The sequence below is a fragment of the Magallana gigas genome, chromosome 1, assembly GCF_963853765.1.
Source record: "Magallana gigas chromosome 1, xbMagGiga1.1, whole genome shotgun sequence".
Lineage (NCBI taxonomy): Eukaryota > Metazoa > Mollusca > Bivalvia > Ostreida > Ostreidae > Magallana > Magallana gigas.
Genome location: NC_088853.1, coordinates 23,325,111 through 23,343,424, shown reverse-complemented (window position 1 = coordinate 23,343,424; position 18,314 = coordinate 23,325,111). Strand labels below are relative to the sequence as shown.

The window sequence follows — 18,314 nt, the reverse complement described above, 5'->3', positions numbered from 1 at the left end:
TGTTTTTCACAATATTTCATATTATGTTGAAAAGTGTGTTTTTTCCCCGTCTTGCAGGCGTCTGTAGTATGTACAATCCCGGACTTGCAGGCTGTTTTTCTCGTTGAGGCCAAATCGCTATAAAATGCCACATGCAAACAAATTTTCAAACAAAGTAGCGCTCCTATGGTATGCTGTATATTGGTTCCATCAACAATAGCCCACATTTGATGAAATAAAGGACAATTAATAGTTTAATCCTACACATAACTATAAGGAATTCGGAATAATGGTGTACAATCGAGGTTCGGCGTTTTTGTAACAATTGTTGTTATCTAGCTGACACCAGATCAGAGATGTTTTTGATACTGGTTGAGTCTATTTGTGGATATTATACAACTGAACCACGACTTATAGACATAGTTAAACAAACAAGTCAGCTGACAGTAGGATACAATAAATGCAACATGTTGTAACAATATTTAATACCATGTTTTAAAGAGTGTTTATTCACCTTCTTGCAGGCGTTTGTAGTATGTACAATCCCGGACTTGCAGGCTGTTTTTCTCGTTGAGGCCAAATCGCTATAAAATGCCACATGCAAACAAATTCCAACACAGTAGCGCTCTTATGGTATACTTTATATTGGTTCCATAAAAAATAGCCCACGTTTGATGCAATACAGGACAATTATTAGTTTAATCCTTCAAAAAAATATAAGTAATTCAAAATAACGCTGTACAATCGAGTTTCAGCGATTTTGTAACGATTGTTGTTATCTTGTTGAAACCAGATCAGAGATGTTTTTGATACAGGTTGAGTCTATTTGTGGATATTATACCATTGAACCACGACTTATTAACAAACCTGCATGAGCGGAGAATCATCATAACTCAAACTGTTGAAGCTTCCGAGTCTCTAAGATGTTTTTGATACTAGTTGAGTCTATTTGTGGATATTATACAACTGAACCACGAAGATAGTTTAACAAACACGTCAGCTGACAGTAGGATAAATTTAATGCAACATGTTTTTCACAATATTTCATATTATGTTGAAAAGTGTGTTTATTTACCGTCTTGCAGGCGTCTGTAGTATGTACAATCCCGGACTTGCAGGCTGTTTTTCTCGTTGAGGCCAAATCGCTATAGAATGCCACATGCAAACAAATTTCAAACACAGTAGCGCTCCTATGGTATACTTTATATTGGTTTCATAAACAATAGCCCACATTTGATGCAATACAGGTCAACTATTAGTTGTATCCTACACTAAAGTATAGGATTTAATGGTATACTTTATACTGGTTCTATAAACAATAGCCCACTTTAGATGCAATAAAGGACAATTAATAGTTTAATCCTACACTTAACTATAAGGAATTCGGAATAATGGTGTACAATCGAGGTTCGGCGTTTTTGTAACAATTGTTGTTATCTAGCTGAAACCAGATCAGAGATGTTTTTGATACTGGTTGAGTCTATTTGTGGATATTATACAACTGAACCACGACTTATAGACATAGTTTAACAAACAAGTCAGCTGACAGTAGGATACAATAAATGCAACATGTTGTAACAATATTTAATACCATGTTTTAAAGAGTGTTTATTCACCTTCATGCAGGCGTTTGTAGTATGTACAATCCCGGACTTGCAGGCTGTTTTTCTCGTTGAGGCCAAATCGCTATAAAATGCCACATGCAAACAAATTTCCAACACAGTAGCGCTCTTATGGTATACTTTATATTGGTTCCATAAAAAATAGCCCACGTTTGATGCAATACAGGACAATTATTAGTTTAATCCTTCAAAAAAATATAAGTAATTCAAAATAACGCTGTACAATCGAGTTTCAGCGATTTTGTAACGATTGTTGTTATCTTGTTGAAACCAGATCAGAGATGTTTTTGATACAGGTTGAGTCTATTTGTGGATATTATACCATTGAACCACGACTTATTAACAAACCTGCATGAGCGGAGAATCATCATAACTCAAACTGTTGAAGCTTCCGAGTCTCTAAGATGTTTTTGATACTAGTTGAGTCTATTTGTGGATATTATACAACTGAACCACGAAGATAGTTTAACAAACACGTCAGCTGACAGTAGGATAAATTTAATGCAACATGTTTTTCACAATATTTCATATTATGTTGAAAAGTGTGTTTATTTACCGTCTTGCAGGCGTCTGTAGTATGTACAATCCCGGACTTGCAGGCTGTTTTTCTCGTTGAGGCCAAATCGCTATAGAATGCCACATGCAAACAAATTTCAAACACAGTAGCGCTCCTATGGTATACTTTATATTGGTTTCATAAACAATAGCCCACATTTGATGCAATACAGGTCAACTATTAGTTGTATCCTACACTAAAGTATAGGATTTAATGGTATACTTTATACTGGTTCTATAAACAATAGCCCACTTTAGATGCAATAAAGGACAATTAATAGTTTAATCCTACACTTAACTATAAGGAATTCGGAATAATGGTGTACAATCGAGGTTCGGCGTTTTTGTAACAATTGTTGTTATCTAGCTGAAACCAGATCAGAGATGTTTTTGATACTGGTTGAGTCTATTTGTGGATATTATACAACAGAACCACGACTTATGAACATTGTTTAACAAACAAGTCAGCTGACAGTAGGATACAATTAATGCAACATGTTGTAACAATATTTAATACCATGTTTTAAAGAGTGTTTATTCACCTTCATGCAGGCGTGTGTAGTATGTACAATCCCGGACTTGCAGGCTGTTTTTCTCGTTGAGGCCAAATCGCTATAAAATGCCACATGCAAACAAATTTCCAACACAGTAGCGCTCTTATGGTATACTTTATATTGGTTCCATAAAAAATAGCCCACGTTTGATGCAATACAGGACAATTATTAGTTTAATCCTTCAAAAAAATATAAGTAATTCAAAATAACGCTGTACAACCGAGTTTCAGCGATTTTGTAACGATTGTTGTTATCTTGTTCAAATCAGATCAGAGATGTTTTTGATACTGGTTGATTCTATTTGTGGATATTATACCATTGATCCACGACTTATTAACATAGTTTAACAAACAAGTCAGCTGACAGTACGATAAATTTAATGCAACATGTTTTTCACAATATTTCATATTATGTTGAAAAGTGTGTTTATTTACCGTCTTGCAGGCGTCTGTAGTATGTACAATCTCGGACTTGCAGGCCGTTATTCTCGTTGAGGCCAAATCGCTATAGAATGCCACATGCAAACAAATTTCAAACACAGTAGCGCTCCTATGGTATACTTTATATTGGTTCCATAAACAATAGCCCACATTTGATGCAATACAGGTCAATTATTAGTTGTATCCTACACTAAAGTATAGGATTTTATGGTATAATTTATACTGGTTCCATAAACAATAGCCCACTTTAGATGCAATAAAGGACAATTAATAGTTTAATCCTACACAAAAATATAAGGAATTCGGAATAACGGTGTACAATCGAGGTTCAGCGTTTTTGTAACAATTGTTGTTATCTAGCTGAAACCAGATCAAAACTTTTTGTGTGTTCTGTTCACAGATTCCATGCATAAAAGGGCAAAACATGCTCAAAAGCAAAAGCACTTATTAGAAGCTTTTTATTAAGTGTCTTACCTTCAACTAATACTGTTATCCAATGGCCAAGCGCATCCTTACAATATTTTCCAATCGTATTAAAGTCAAATTAATGTGCCCTTTTTATGTCACTTACAAATCATGTTAATTATGTGAACACAATAATATTCAAAGGACGCATATTGTATGTTGAATACAACCTCAAATTTTAAATATTTGATGATGTGACAGTTGACTTGTTCTCATAAGCCTTTATCTTCCCAACTGTTTAAAGGGCAAAACCTGCTCAAAAGCAAACACACTTATTTGATGCATTTCAGTAAGTGTCTAACCTTCAACTAATACTGTTATCCAATGTTTAAGCGCTTCCTTACAATATTTTCCAACCTTAGTAAAGTCAAATTAATGTGCCCTTTTTAAGTCACTTACAAATCATTTTAATTATGTGAACACATTAATATTCAAAGGACGCATGTTGTATGTTGAATACAACGTCAAATTTTAAATATTTGATGATGTGACCGTTGATTTGTTCTCATAAGCTTTTATCTTCCCAACTGTAAAGGAGGCACTAATTTTTATCAATCATTTTTATCATTCCATCTAAAAAAAATAAAACAGTTTGAATCTGCGTGAGCGGAGAGTCATCATAACTCAAACTGTTGAAGCTTCCGAGTCTCTAAGATGTTTTGATACTGGTTGAGTCTATTTGTGGATAGTATACAATTGAACTACGAACATAGTTTAACAACCACGTCTGCTGACAGTAGGATAAAATAAATGCAACATGTTTTAGCATTATTTAATATCATTTTGTAAAGTGTGTTTTTTCACCGTCTTGCAGGCGTCTGTAGTATGTACAATCCCGGACTTGCAGGCTGTTTTTCTCGTTGAGGCCAAATCGCTATAAAATGCCACATGCAAACAAATTTCCAACACAGTAGCGCTCCTATGGTATACTTTATATTGGTTCCATAAACAATAGCCCACATTTGATGCAATACAGGACAATTATTAGTTGTATCCTACACCAACATAAAAAGAATTCTGATAAACGGTGTACAATCGAGGTTCAGCGTTTTTGTAACAATTGTTGTTATCTAGCTGAAACCAGATCAAAACTTTTTAGGTGTTCCGTTTACAGATTCCATGCATTAAAGGGCAAAACATGCTCAAAAGCAAAAACACTTATTAGACGCATTTCATTAAGTGTCCTACCTTCAACCAATACTGTTATGCAGTGGCCAAGCGCATCCTTACAGCATTTTCCAATATTAGTAAAGTCAAATGCATGTGCCCTTTTTATGTCACTTACAAATCATGTTAATTATGTGAACACATGTTGTTATCTAGCTGAAACCAGATCAGAGATGTCTTTGATACTGGTTGAGTCTATTTGTGGATATTATACAACTGAACCACGACTTATTAACATAGTTTAACAAACAACTCAGCCAACAGTAGGATAATTTTAATGCAACATGCTTTTCACAATATTTCATATTATGTTAAAAAGTGTGTTTTTTCCCCGTCTTGCAGGCGTCTGTAGTATGTACAATCCCGGACTTGCAGGCTGTTTTTCTCGTTGAGGCCAAATCGCTATAAAATGCCACATGCAAACACATTTCAAACAAAGTAGCGCTCCTATGGTAAGCTGTATATTGGTTCCATAAACGATAGCCCACATTTGATGAAATAAAGGACAATTAATAGTTTAATCCTACACTTAACTATAAGGAATTCGGAATAATGGTGTACAATCGAGTTTCGGCGTTTTTGTAACAATTGTTGTTATCTAGCTGAAACCAGATCAGAGATGTTTTTGAAACTGGTTGAGTCTATTTGTGGATATTATACAACTGAACCACGACTTATGAACATTGTTTAACAAACAAGTCAGCTGACAGTAGGATACAATTAATGCAACATGTTGTAACAATATTTAATACCATGTTTTAAAGAGTGTTTATTCACCTTCATGCAGGCGTGTGTAGTATGTACAATCCCGGACTTGCAGGCTGTTTTTCTCGTTGAGGCCAAATCGCTATAAAATGCCACATGCAAACAAATTTCCAACACAGTAGCGCTCTTATGGTATACTTTATATTGGTTCCATAAAAAATAGCCCACGTTTGATGCAATACAGGACAATTATTAGTTTAATCCTTCAAAAAAATATAAGTAATTCAAAATAACGCTGTACAATCGAGTTTCAGCGATTTTGTAACGATTGTTGTTATCTTGTTCAAATCAGATCAGAGATGTTTTTGATACTGGTTGATTCTATTTGTGGATATTATACCATTGATCCACGACTTATTAACATAGTTTAACAAACAAGTCAGCTGACAGTACGATAAATTTAATGCAACATGTTTTTCACAATATTTCATATTATGTTGAAAAGTGTGTTTATTTACCGTCTTGCAGGCGTCTGTAGTATGTACAATCTCGGACTTGCAGGCTGCTTTTCTCGTTGAGGCCAAATCGCTATAGAATGCCACATGCAAACAAATTTCAAACACAGTAGCGCTCCTATGGTATACTTTATATTGGTTCCATAAACAATAGCCCACATTTGATGCAATACAGGTCAATTATTAGTTGTATCCTACACTAAAGTATAGGATTTTATGGTATAATTTATACTGGTTCCATAAACAATAGCCCACTTTAGATGCAATAAAGGACAATTAATAGTTTAATCCTACACAAAAATATAAGGAATTCGGAATAACGGTGTACAATCGAGGTTCAGCGTTTTTGTAACAATTGTTGTTATCTAGCTGAAACCAGATCAAAACTTTTTGTGTGTTCTGTTCACAGATTCCATGCATAAAAGGGCAAAACATGCTCAAAAGCAAAAGCACTTATTAGAAGCTTTTTATTAAGTGTCTTACCTTCAACTAATACTGTTATCCAATGGCCAAGCGCATCCTTACAATATTTTCCAATCGTATTAAAGTCAAATTAATGTGCCCTTTTTATGTCACTTACAAATCATGTTAATTATGTGAACACATTAATATTCAAAGGACGCTTGTTGTATGTTGAATACAACCTCAAATTTTGAATATTTGATGATGTGACAGTTGACTTCTTCTCAAAAGCCTTTTAACTTCCCAACTGTAAAGGAGGCACTAATTTTTATCAATCATTTTTATCATTCCAACTAAAAAAATAAAACAGTTTGAACCTGCATGAGCGGAGAATCATCATAACTCAAACTGTTGAAGCTTCCGAGTCTCTAAGATGTTTTTGATACTAGTTGAGTCTATTTGTGGATATTATACAACTGAACCACGAACATAGTTTAACAACCACGTCAGCTGACAGTAGGATAAATTTAATGCAACATGTTTTAGCAATATTTCATATCATGTTTTTAAGTGTGTTTTTTCACCGTCTTGCAGGCGTCTGTAGTATGTACAATCCCGGACTTGCAGGCTGCTTTTCTTGTTAAGACCAAATCGCTGTAATATGCCACATGCAAACAAATTTCCAACACAGTAGCGCTCCTATGGTATACTGTATATTGGTTCCATAAACAATAGCCCACATTTGATGCAATACAGGACATTTATTAGTTTAATCCTTCACAAAAATATAAGGAATTTGGAATAACGGTGTACAATCGAGGTTCAGCGTTTTTGTAACAATTGTTGTTATCTAGCTGAAACCAGATCAGAGATGTTTTTGATTCTGGTTGAGTTTATTTGTGGATATTATACAATTGAACCACGACTTGTGAACATAGTATAACAAACAAGTCAGCTGACAGTAGGATAAAATTAATGCAACATGTTTTTAACAATATTACATATCATGTTGTAAAGAGTCTTATTCAACATCTTGCAGGCATCAGTAGTATGTACAATCCCGGACTTGCAGGCTGTTTTTCTCGTTGAGGCCAAATCGCTATAAAATGCCACATGCGAACAAATTTTCAACACAGTAGCGCTCTTATGGTGTACTTTATATTGGTTCCATAAACAATAGCCCACATTTGATGCAATACAGGACAATTATTAGATTCTACACTAAAATATTAAGAAATTGGAATAACGGTGTACAATCGAGGTTTTAGCGTTTTTGAAACAATTGCTGTTATCTAGCTGAAACCAGATCAAAACTTTTTAGGTGTTCCGTTTACAGATTTCATGCATTAAAGGGCAAACATGCTCAAAAGCAAAAACACTTATTAGAAGCATTTCATTAAGTGTCTTACCTTCAACTAGTACTGTTACCTAATGTTTAAGCGCTTCCTTACAATATTTTTCAACCATAGTAAAGTCAAATTAAAGTGCCCTTTTTAAGTCACTTACAAATCATGTTAATTATGTGAACACATGTTGTTATCTAGCTGAAACCAGATCAGAGATGTTTTTGATACTGGTTGAGTCTATTTGTGGATATTATACAATTGAACCACGACTTATTAACATAGTTAAACAAACAACTCAGCTGACAGTAGGATAAATTTAATGCAACATGTTTTTCACAATATTTCATATTATGTTGAAAAGAGTGTTTTTTCCCCGTCTTGCAGGCGTCTGTAGTATGTACAATCCCGGACTTGCAGGCTGTTTTTCTCGTTGAGGCCAAATCGCTATAAAATGCCACATGCAAACAAATTTTCAAACAAAGTAGCGCTCCTATGGTATGCTGTATATTGGTTCCATCAACAATAGCCCACATTTGATGAAATAAAGGACAATTAATAGTTTAATCCTACACATAACTATAAGGAATTCGGAATAATGGTGTACAATCGAGGTTCGGCGTTTTTGTAACAATTGTTGTTATCTAGCTGACACCAGATCAGAGATGTTTTTGATACTGGTTGAGTCTATTTGTGGATATTATACAACTGAACCACGACTTATAGACATAGTTTAACAAACAAGTCAGCTGACAGTAGGATACAATAAATGCAACATGTTGTAACAATATTTAATACCATGTTTTAAAGAGTGTTTATTCACCTTCATGCAGGCGTTTGTAGTATGTACAATCCCGGACTTGCAGGCTGTTTTTCTCGTTGAGGCCAAATCGCTATAAAATGCCACATGCAAACAAATTTCCAACACAGTAGCGCTCTTATGGTATACTTTATATTGGTTCCATAAAAAATAGCCCACGTTTGATGCAATACAGGACAATTATTAGTTTAATCCTTCAAAAAAATATAAGTAATTCAAAATAACGCTGTACAATCGAGTTTCAGCGATTTTGTAACGATTGTTGTTATCTTGTTGAAACCAGATCAGAGATGTTTTTGATACAGGTTGAGTCTATTTGTGGATATTATACCATTGAACCACGACTTATTAACAAACCTGCATGAGCGGAGAATCATCATAACTCAAACTGTTGAAGCTTCCGAGTCTCTAAGATGTTTTTGATACTAGTTGAGTCTATTTGTGGATATTATACAACAGTTTAACAAACACGTCAGCTGACAGTAGGATAAATTTAATGCAACATGTTTTTCACAATATTTCATATTATGTTGAAAAGTGTGTTTATTTACCGTCTTGCAGGCGTCTGTAGTATGTACAATCCCGGACTTGCAGGCTGTTTTTCTCGTTGAGGCCAAATCGCTATAGAATGCCACATGCAAACAAATTTCAAACACAGTAGCGCTCCTATGGTATACTTTATATTGGTTTCATAAACAATAGCCCACATTTGATGCAATACAGGTCAACTATTAGTTGTATCCTACACTAAAGTATAGGATTTAATGGTATACTTTATACTGGTTCTATAAACAATAGCCCACTTTAGATGCAATAAAGGACAATTAATAGTTTAATCCTACACTTAACTATAAGGAATTCGGAATAATGGTGTACAATCGAGGTTCGGCGTTTTTGTAACAATTGTTGTTATCTAGCTGAAACCAGATCAGAGATGTTTTTGATACTGGTTGAGTCTATTTGTGGATATTATACAACAGAACCACGACTTATGAACATAGTTTAACAAACAAGTCAGCTGACAGTAGGATACAATAAATGCAACATGTTGAAACAATATTTAATAGCATGTTTTAAAGAGTGTTTATTCACTTTCATGCAGGCGTGTGTAGTATGTACAATCCCGGACTTGCAGGCTGTTTTTCTCGTTGAGGCCAAATCGCTATAAAATGCCACATGCAAACAAATTTCCAACACAGTAGCGCTCTTATGGTATACTTTATATTGGTTCCTTAAAGATAGCCCACGTTTGATGCAATACAGAACAATTATTAGTTTAATCCTTCAAAAAAATATAAGTAATTCAAAATAACGCTGTACAATCGAGTTTCAGCGATTTTGTAACGATTGCTGTTATCTAGCTGAAACCAGATCAGAGAAGTTTTTGATACAGGTTGAGTCTATTTGTGGATATTATACCATTGAACCACGACTTATTAACATAGTTTAACAAACAAGTCAGCTGACAGTACGATAAATTTAATGCAACATGTTTTTCACAATATTTCATATTATGTTGAAAAGTGTGTTTATTTACCGTCTTGCAGGCGTCTGTAGTATGTACAATCCCGGACTTGCAGGCTGTTTTTCTCGTTGAGGCCAAATCGCTATAGAATGCCACATGCAAACAAATTTCAAACACAGTAGCGCTCCTATGGTATACTTTATATTGGTTCCCTAAACAATAGCCCACATTTGATGCAATACAGGTCAATTATTAGTTGTATCCCACACTAAAGTATAGGATTTTATGGTATACTTTATACTGGTTCTATAAACAATAGCCCACTTTAGATGCAATAAAGGACAATTAATAGTTTAATCCTACACAAAAATATAAGGAATTCGGAATAACGGTGTACAATCGAGGTTCAGCGTTTTTGTAACAATTGTTGTTATCTAGCTGAAACCAGATCAAAACTTTTTGTGTGTTCTGTTCACAGATTCCTTGCATAAAAGGGCAAAACATACTCAAAAGCAAAAACACTTATTAGAAGCTTTTTATTAAGTGTCTTACCTTCAACTAATACTGTTATCCAATGGCCAAGCGCATCATAACAATATTTTCCAATCTTATTAAAGTCAAATTAATATGCCCTTTTTAAGTCACTTACAAATCATGTTAATTATTTGAACACATTAATATTCAAAGGACGCATGTTGTATGTTGAATACAACCTCAAATTTTAAATATTTGATGACGTGACAGTTGACTTGTTCTCAAAAGCCTTTTAACTTCCCAACTGTAAAGGAGGCAATAATTTTTATCAATCATTTTTATCATTCCAACTAAAAAAATAAAACAGTTTGAACCTGCATGAGCGGAGAATCATCAACTCAAACTGTTGAAGCTTCCGAGTCTCTAAGATGTTTTTGATACTAGTTGAGTCTATTTGTGGATATTATACAACTGAACCACGAACATAGTTTAACAAACACGTCAGCTGACAGTAGGATAAATTTAATGCAACATGTTTTAGCAAAATTTCATATCATGTTTTTAAGTGTGTTTTTTCACCGTCTTGCAGGCGTCTGTAGTATGTACAATCCCGGACTTGCAGGCTGTTTTTCTCGTTGAGGCCAAATCGCTATAAAATGCCACATGCAAACAAATTTCCAACACAGTAGCGCTCTTACAGTATACTTTATGTTGGTTCCATAAACAATAGCTCAGATTTCATGCAAAACAGGACATTTATTAGTTTAATCCCACGCTAAAATATAAGTACTAGAAATTCTGAATAACGGTGTACAATCGAGGTTCAGCGTTTTTGTAACAATTATTGTTATCTAACTGAAACCAGATCAGAGATGTTTTTGAAACTGGTTGAGTCTATTTGTGAATGTAATACAATTGAACCACGACTTATGAACCTAGTTTAACAAACAAGTCAGCTGACAGTAGGATAAAATTAATGCAACATGTTTTTAACAATATTGAATATCTTGTTGTAAAGTGTGCTTTTCACCGTCTTGCACGCGTCTGTAGTATGTACAATCCCGGACTTGCAGGCTGGTTTTCTCGTTGAAGCCAAATCGCTATAGAATGCCACATGCAAACAGATTTCCAACACAGTAGTGCACTTATGATATACTTTTTGTTGGTTCCATAAACAATCGCCCACATTTGATGCAATACAGGTCAATTATTAGTTAAATCCTATACTAAAATATAGGATTTTATGGTATACTTTATACTGGTTCCATAAACAATAGTCCACTTTAGATGCAATAAAGGACAATTAATAGTTTACTCCTACACTAAAATATAAGGAATTCGGAATAACGGTGTACAGTCGAGGTTCAGCGTTTTTGTAACAATTGTTGTTATTTAGCTGAAAACAGATCAAAACTTTTTATGTGTTCCGTTTACAGATTCCATGCATTAAAGGGCAAAACATGCTCAAAAGCAAAAACACTTCTTAGAAGCATTTTATTAAGAGAATGTCTACGAGAAAACCATGCAAAAGGTGGTGAGAGCAAGGTTCTCTGATCAACTTCATATTTTGTGTAACAGTGTGCATCGATATGAAATAATTTGCCACAATTTTTTTTGATGTGGTCAGTCTAAACTTGGTTCTGTAGCACTGTTACTAAAAATAGCATTTTGACCCTTTTAAGAATAAAATTTTGCATAATTCACCAAATTATTGTTAAGAATTCTGAGTTTAGTTTAAAATAAATTCAAAAAGTCATTTAGAGTTAACACTAAGAAGATACACTTGTGTAAATCATTTTGTGAGAATTCCTAAATATTCTTTCTGTTAAGTGCAGATAGGTCACGAATTTGGCATGTTTCCAACCTTTTGTAAAATTTTAAAAATATACATTTTTTAAATGCTTAAAAGTCAGAAAATGGCACTTTAATTTCACTAAATTTGTTTCTAGTTATAAAAGGGCATTTATCTTTACAATATATCAAAAATCTGTCTTTGGACTCTCAATAATTTTGCAAATATATTGTTTAAAGTTGGACATTTTTCTACTTTTAAAAACTTTTAAGAATCTGTAGTTTAGCGTTACTTTTACATTGTCACAAGTATATTATGGGGAAAAAACCGATATATTCGCGAGCCAAACAATATTTTATTGAATTGAAGGGTTGTTTTAACATATTTCAGGGTTTTTTTTAAATCAATGCCATAAATTAAAACACGAGAAATCATGGGAAAATGGAAATTTGAATATACATGTAGGCTGAAGTGAACTTAACTATTTTTAAAAAATCTTATATATCTCATTATTAATAAAAGAAAAAGTAAGCAAGCTTACATACTTCCCACACCCCATTATTTGCCAGTGCTACACATTAAGACAGACAGAGTATCCATTAGATACACGAATGAATAATTACAGGGGCAAAACTACGAAACTCAAAGTACTGTAGTACTTAAAGCCGGGCTCTTTTGGTGTGTAATTTTACATATTGTTTACTACAGATTGGCAATATCTCTCTCTCTCTTGTATCATTTGTATGTTTTGAAACGACCCCTATTATATTCATGTGTATGATGTCATCAATTTATGTGAAGGCACACACAATTAAACAAACATGGAACCGACGCCATCGTTATGTTTTATCAAAGCCGTATAGGACTCCCTTGACTTTAACACATGGTGTCAGAAGTGTCAGAAGTGTGCAATGGATAAACTGGAACCACCAGGAGTACTTTCGCTCACGGGGAACGTGGCAGAAAATTGGAAGAAGTTTAAACAAAGGTTTGATGTTTATATGACTGCTACAGGTGCGTCCGAAAAAGGTGACAAGCAAAAAGCATGCATTTTCTTACACGTAGTAGGAGAAGAGGCAGTTCAAGTTTATAACACCTTTGTATTTGATGATGGTGATGAGTATAAATTAAAAAAAATACTCGAGAAATTTGAAGCATATTGCACACCAAAACGCAATACCACGTATGAGAGACATAAATTCTTCACGAGGGTGCAGAGGTCCGATGAGACCATAGATCAATATGTGACGGAATTACGAACTATGGCAAAGAATTGTGAGTTTGGGGACTTAGTAGATTCGCTCATTCGTGACAGAATAATTTGTGGGGTACCAGACAACGCACTTAAAGAGAGGCTTCTACGTACAGTCGACCTCACATTGGACAAAGCACTTGCAACATGTAGAGCAGCAGAGTCTACAAAGGAACAAATAAAAAGTATCGTCCCTTCATCAGAAGTACATGCAGTCGGTACCAAACCCAAAGACAAAAAAGTATGGGTACCTAAAAAAGGTAAAAGTTGTGCACAGTTGTGTGGGCGTTGTGGATATGATGACTCACATAAAACTTGTCCCGCCATGTGTCATATCTGCATTAAGTGTAATGGTGCAAATCACTTTGCAAAAGTCTGCAAATCAAAAGGCAAACAAAATAGCATGAAAAAGAAAATGCCGAAAAAGAAACATATTCATGATATTCAGGATGAACAAGCGTTCTTCAGTGATGCTCTGGAGACAGTTCATTCGGATAAACCAGAGGATTGGCGTGTAACTCTATGCACCAATGGCAAAGGAATTAATTACAAATTGGATACAGGTAGCCAAGTCAACATCTTACTGGAGAAACAGTATTACAGTCTACGATGGAAGCCAAAACTCCACCAGACGAATATACAGCTCATGTCATACAGCAAGCATAGTATTCCAGTCCTAGGTGCATGTGTTCTGGAAGTGACCCATCTGGGCAAAGCAGCTAAGGTGTACTTTGTGATAGTTCAGGACGCATCGACAGCAATCTTGGGCGTAAAAGCTTGCGACAAGTTAGGACTAGTAAAACGCACATTTACAATAGAAAACTGTACAAAGATTAAAGACACCACTGCACAGATTGTGGATCAAAATAATGACTTGTTCGATTGATTAGGATGTCTACCGGGGGAAGATAGAATATCCATAGATTCAGCCGTTACACCAGTAGTGAGTCCATGTCGTAATATACCTTTCGCTTTACATGAAAAACTCCAAGATGAACTTAAACGCATGGAGAATATGGGCGTCATATGTAAAGAAACCGAGCATACCGATTGGGTGAGTCCGATTGTAATAGTGCCGAAAAAAGACGGAAAGATCCGTGTGTGTCTGTATCCAATTCAGTTGAACAAAGCGATACAGAGAGAACATTACCAGCTTCCAACGAGAGATGAGATTCATGCGAAGTTCAAGGCTGCTCATTATTTCAGTAAACTTGATGCTCGTACTGGATTCTGGCAAATGAAACTGGATCAGAACTCCTCAAAACTTACCTGTTTCAATACGCCATTCGGAAGGTATCGATTTCTACGTCTACCATTCGGTATCACATCAGCTCCCGAGATATATCACAGGACGATTCACATGATATATGAGCACATACCAGGATGCACGACAATGATGGATGACATTATAGTATGGGGTTCAACGCTACAAGAACACAACCAACGACTACAGCAGGTGTTTGATGCATCGCGCAAATCCAATCTCAAACTGAATCGTGAAAAATGCGTATTTGGAGTTAAGGAACTTACATTCGTCGGTGACACTATATCTGCAGAAGGAATCAAGCCAGACGAGACCACGGTCAAGGCCATAACTAACTTTGAGACTCCAAAAAGTAAGAAAGATGTACAACGCTTTTTAGGCATGTCAAATTACCAGGCAAGATATGTTCCAGACTTGTCGTCGAAAACACAAGTTTTGCGAAATGTTACAATGGAAAAAAACCAATTTCAGTGGGCTGCAGTTGAACAAAAATCATTTGAGGAGCTAAAGGCCATATTAACAAGTACACCAATACTTAAATTCTTTGACCCGAACAAAGAGATTAAAATCTCTTCAGATGCCTCTAGTTTTGGACTTGGAGCAGTGCTTTTACAGAGGCATGACAACGAGTGGATGCCAGTGGCTTATGCTTCGCGAGTTATGTCAGACGCTGAAACAAGATATGCTCAAATCGAAAAAAAAATGCTAGCCATATCATTTGCATGCGAACACTTCCACCAATACATATTTGGACAGGTTGTAGAAGTGGAGACCGATCATAAACCCCTTGTGAGCATCTTTAAGAAGTCTCTGAATGACTGTCCACTACGATTACAAAGACTGCTGCTGAGGGTACAGAAATACGATCTGCGTATTGGCTACACGCCAGGAAAATGTATGCATACCGCTGATGCGTTGTCCAGAGGAACGGATATGTCCACGAAACTGACCAAATCAGCACAGGAGGAGGATCTCAAAGTGTATGTAGACTCTGTCATTAAGAGCCTACCCATAAAAGATCGTAAGTTACAGATGATTCGTGAGGAAACTCAAAATGACCCGAAATTGCAGTTACTAGCAGAAGTAATTGTAACAGGATTTCCAGAAACACGCACTGAATGCCCTTAGGAAATATCAGAATACTGGAATATACGGACAGAGTTGAGTTTATGCGATGGAATCATCATGAAAACAGACCGCATTGTCATTCCTGTCACATTGCGAAAGGAGATGCTTACCAAAATCCACACAGGTCACCGTGGTATCGAAAAATGTCGAAATCGAGCCAAACAAGTGGTGTATTGGCCGGGAATATATGCACAAATGGAGGAAATGGTGAATTCATGTTCAACATGTATCAAATTCCGTCCAAAACAACCGTCTGAACCACTTAAACCACATGATCTATGCAATTATCCATGGGAAAAAGTGGGGGCAGATTTGTGTGTATTCAATGGAAAAAATTATCTTGTGTTATGTGATTACTACTCCAATTATTCAGAGGTGTGTCGTTTGCACAATGTGTCAAGTCAATCAGTCATTAATGCAATGAAATATGTGTTTTCAGACCAAGGCATACCTAAAATAGTGTTCAGTGATAACGGGCCACAATTCAAATCAGCTGAATTCAGTGAATTTGCAAAGTCGTATGATTTTCAGCATCATACATCCAGTTCATTATACCCAAAATCGAATGGGTTAGTCGAGAAAACCGTAGGTATTGTAAAAGGCGTATTGGAAAAATATGCGGATGATGGATCAGATTTCCACATGAGTCTACTCATTTACCGTGCAACTCCTATACTCGATGGACAATCACCAGCCGAAATACTGAACAATGGACGTAAACTGCGTTGAACTTACCAATGGCTGATAGTTGCCGGGGTAACCATTTCACCGAGTCTTATGAACGAGCAAAGATACAACAGAAACTCAAACAAAAACAGTATCATGACAGAAACACGAAAGAACTATCGCCGTTGAGTCCAGGACAGACTGTCCGACTTCGGAATCATAATGACAGTAATTGGGGTAACTGTTGCAAGGTGCTAGACCAAGTGGCTCCGAGATCATACTTGGTTCAAACTGAAAATGGACATATGTACCGCAAAAATCGTAGACATATTTTGCAATCAAATGAACAGTTTACACCATATGAACAATATGATTGTCATAACAATAATTACGTTGATCATTCTAGTCATAATCCATGTGATGATGGAAATACTCCATCACTTAGTCATGATATGTCTATTAGTACTAATCATGTACCAACCCAAAATATGTCAGGGACCACAAGGTCTGGTAGGTCAGTTAAGAAACCACAGAGATTAATTGAAGAGATTTAATTTGCTGTTTGTGGGTAAGATCAGTATCATGAAAATGGGGTATGAGAGGAAGGACATGAATATCTATGTCATTTGTGGTAAATTTTTGATAAGCTGTACTGTTTTGTTTAGGTTTGTTTTTGGGGGGGTTTTGGGTTTTTTTTAATGCTAGTTGGTTACATTGCACAGGCAATTTATAGTGCATTGTTATATTATAGTTTCAGTGTTGTAATTTGTTTATGTTGGGAAAACAAAACAAAACTGTTAATGTACTATGTTCCATTACATTGTAACATCCCAAATCATAATCTACAACAGAATTTAATGTCTTAGCCTAAGAATAGTCAATGCAAGGTTTCACATGTTTCAATATCATATTATAGCTAATTTGACTCAATTTCTCAAGAGGGAATATGTATCATTTGTATGTTTTGAAACGACCCCTATTATATTCATGTGTATGATGTCATCAATTTATGTGAAGGCACACACAATTAAACAAGCATGGAACTGACGCCATCGTTATGTTTTATCAAAGCCTTATAGGACTCCCTTGACTTTAACATCTCTCTCTCTCTCTCTCTCTCTCTCTCTCTCTCTCTCTCTCTAATTCGATAAACATAGTGATACACGTATTGATCTTTTCATTTTTTTATACTTGAACTAGTGATCTTTTAATTCAGGAAATAGGACCAAATTTCAAAGCCCCCCCCCCCCCAAAAAAAAAATCCCAAAACAAGCAAACAACAAAAACAAAAACCAAAAAGATCACCTAAATGGAAAAAAAAATAATTAAACTATGTCACAGGTGGTGAAAAGTCATGTCTCAAACGGGACTCGAACCCAGGGCCTCTGGCGTACCGTGCCAGCGCTCTAACCACTGAGCTATTGAGACCCGATGCATTGACTGACATTAACACACCTGTGAACCTGGTGACATACTCCCCCTCTTGGTAGAAATTCGTCCTCGAATTTACGAGTAGAACTCAACGAGTGACTGAAATGTTGTGAAACATGTTCCTAGGGAGTGACCGTAGGTTTTGTAAGTTGGCCGCCAAATGTCACAGGTGGTGAACAGTCAAGTCTCAACCGGGACTCGAACCTGGGTTCGAGTCCCGGTTGAGACTTGACTTTTCACCACCTGTGACACATATATTTGTTGAAATTAACAGA

The 18,314-nt window shown here is 35.7% G+C and overlaps 1 protein-coding gene and 1 non-coding gene across 2 annotated transcripts; one reads left to right on the top strand and one right to left on the bottom strand.

The window, feature by feature from the left end:
• The first annotated feature begins 13,560 nt into the window (after positions 1-13,560).
• On the top strand, positions 13,561-14,436 carry LOC136275730 (uncharacterized). Its single transcript, XM_066085595.1, has one exon. It carries the CDS (start codon positions 13,561-13,563, stop codon positions 14,434-14,436), a length of 876 nt encoding a protein of 291 aa, XP_065941667.1.
• Positions 14,437-17,963: 3,527 nt separating this feature from the next.
• On the bottom strand, positions 17,964-18,036 carry Trnat-ggu (transfer RNA threonine (anticodon GGU)). Its single transcript has one exon. It is a non-coding gene; the product is annotated as a tRNA-Thr (tRNA).
• Between the last annotated feature and the right edge of the window lie 278 nt (positions 18,037-18,314).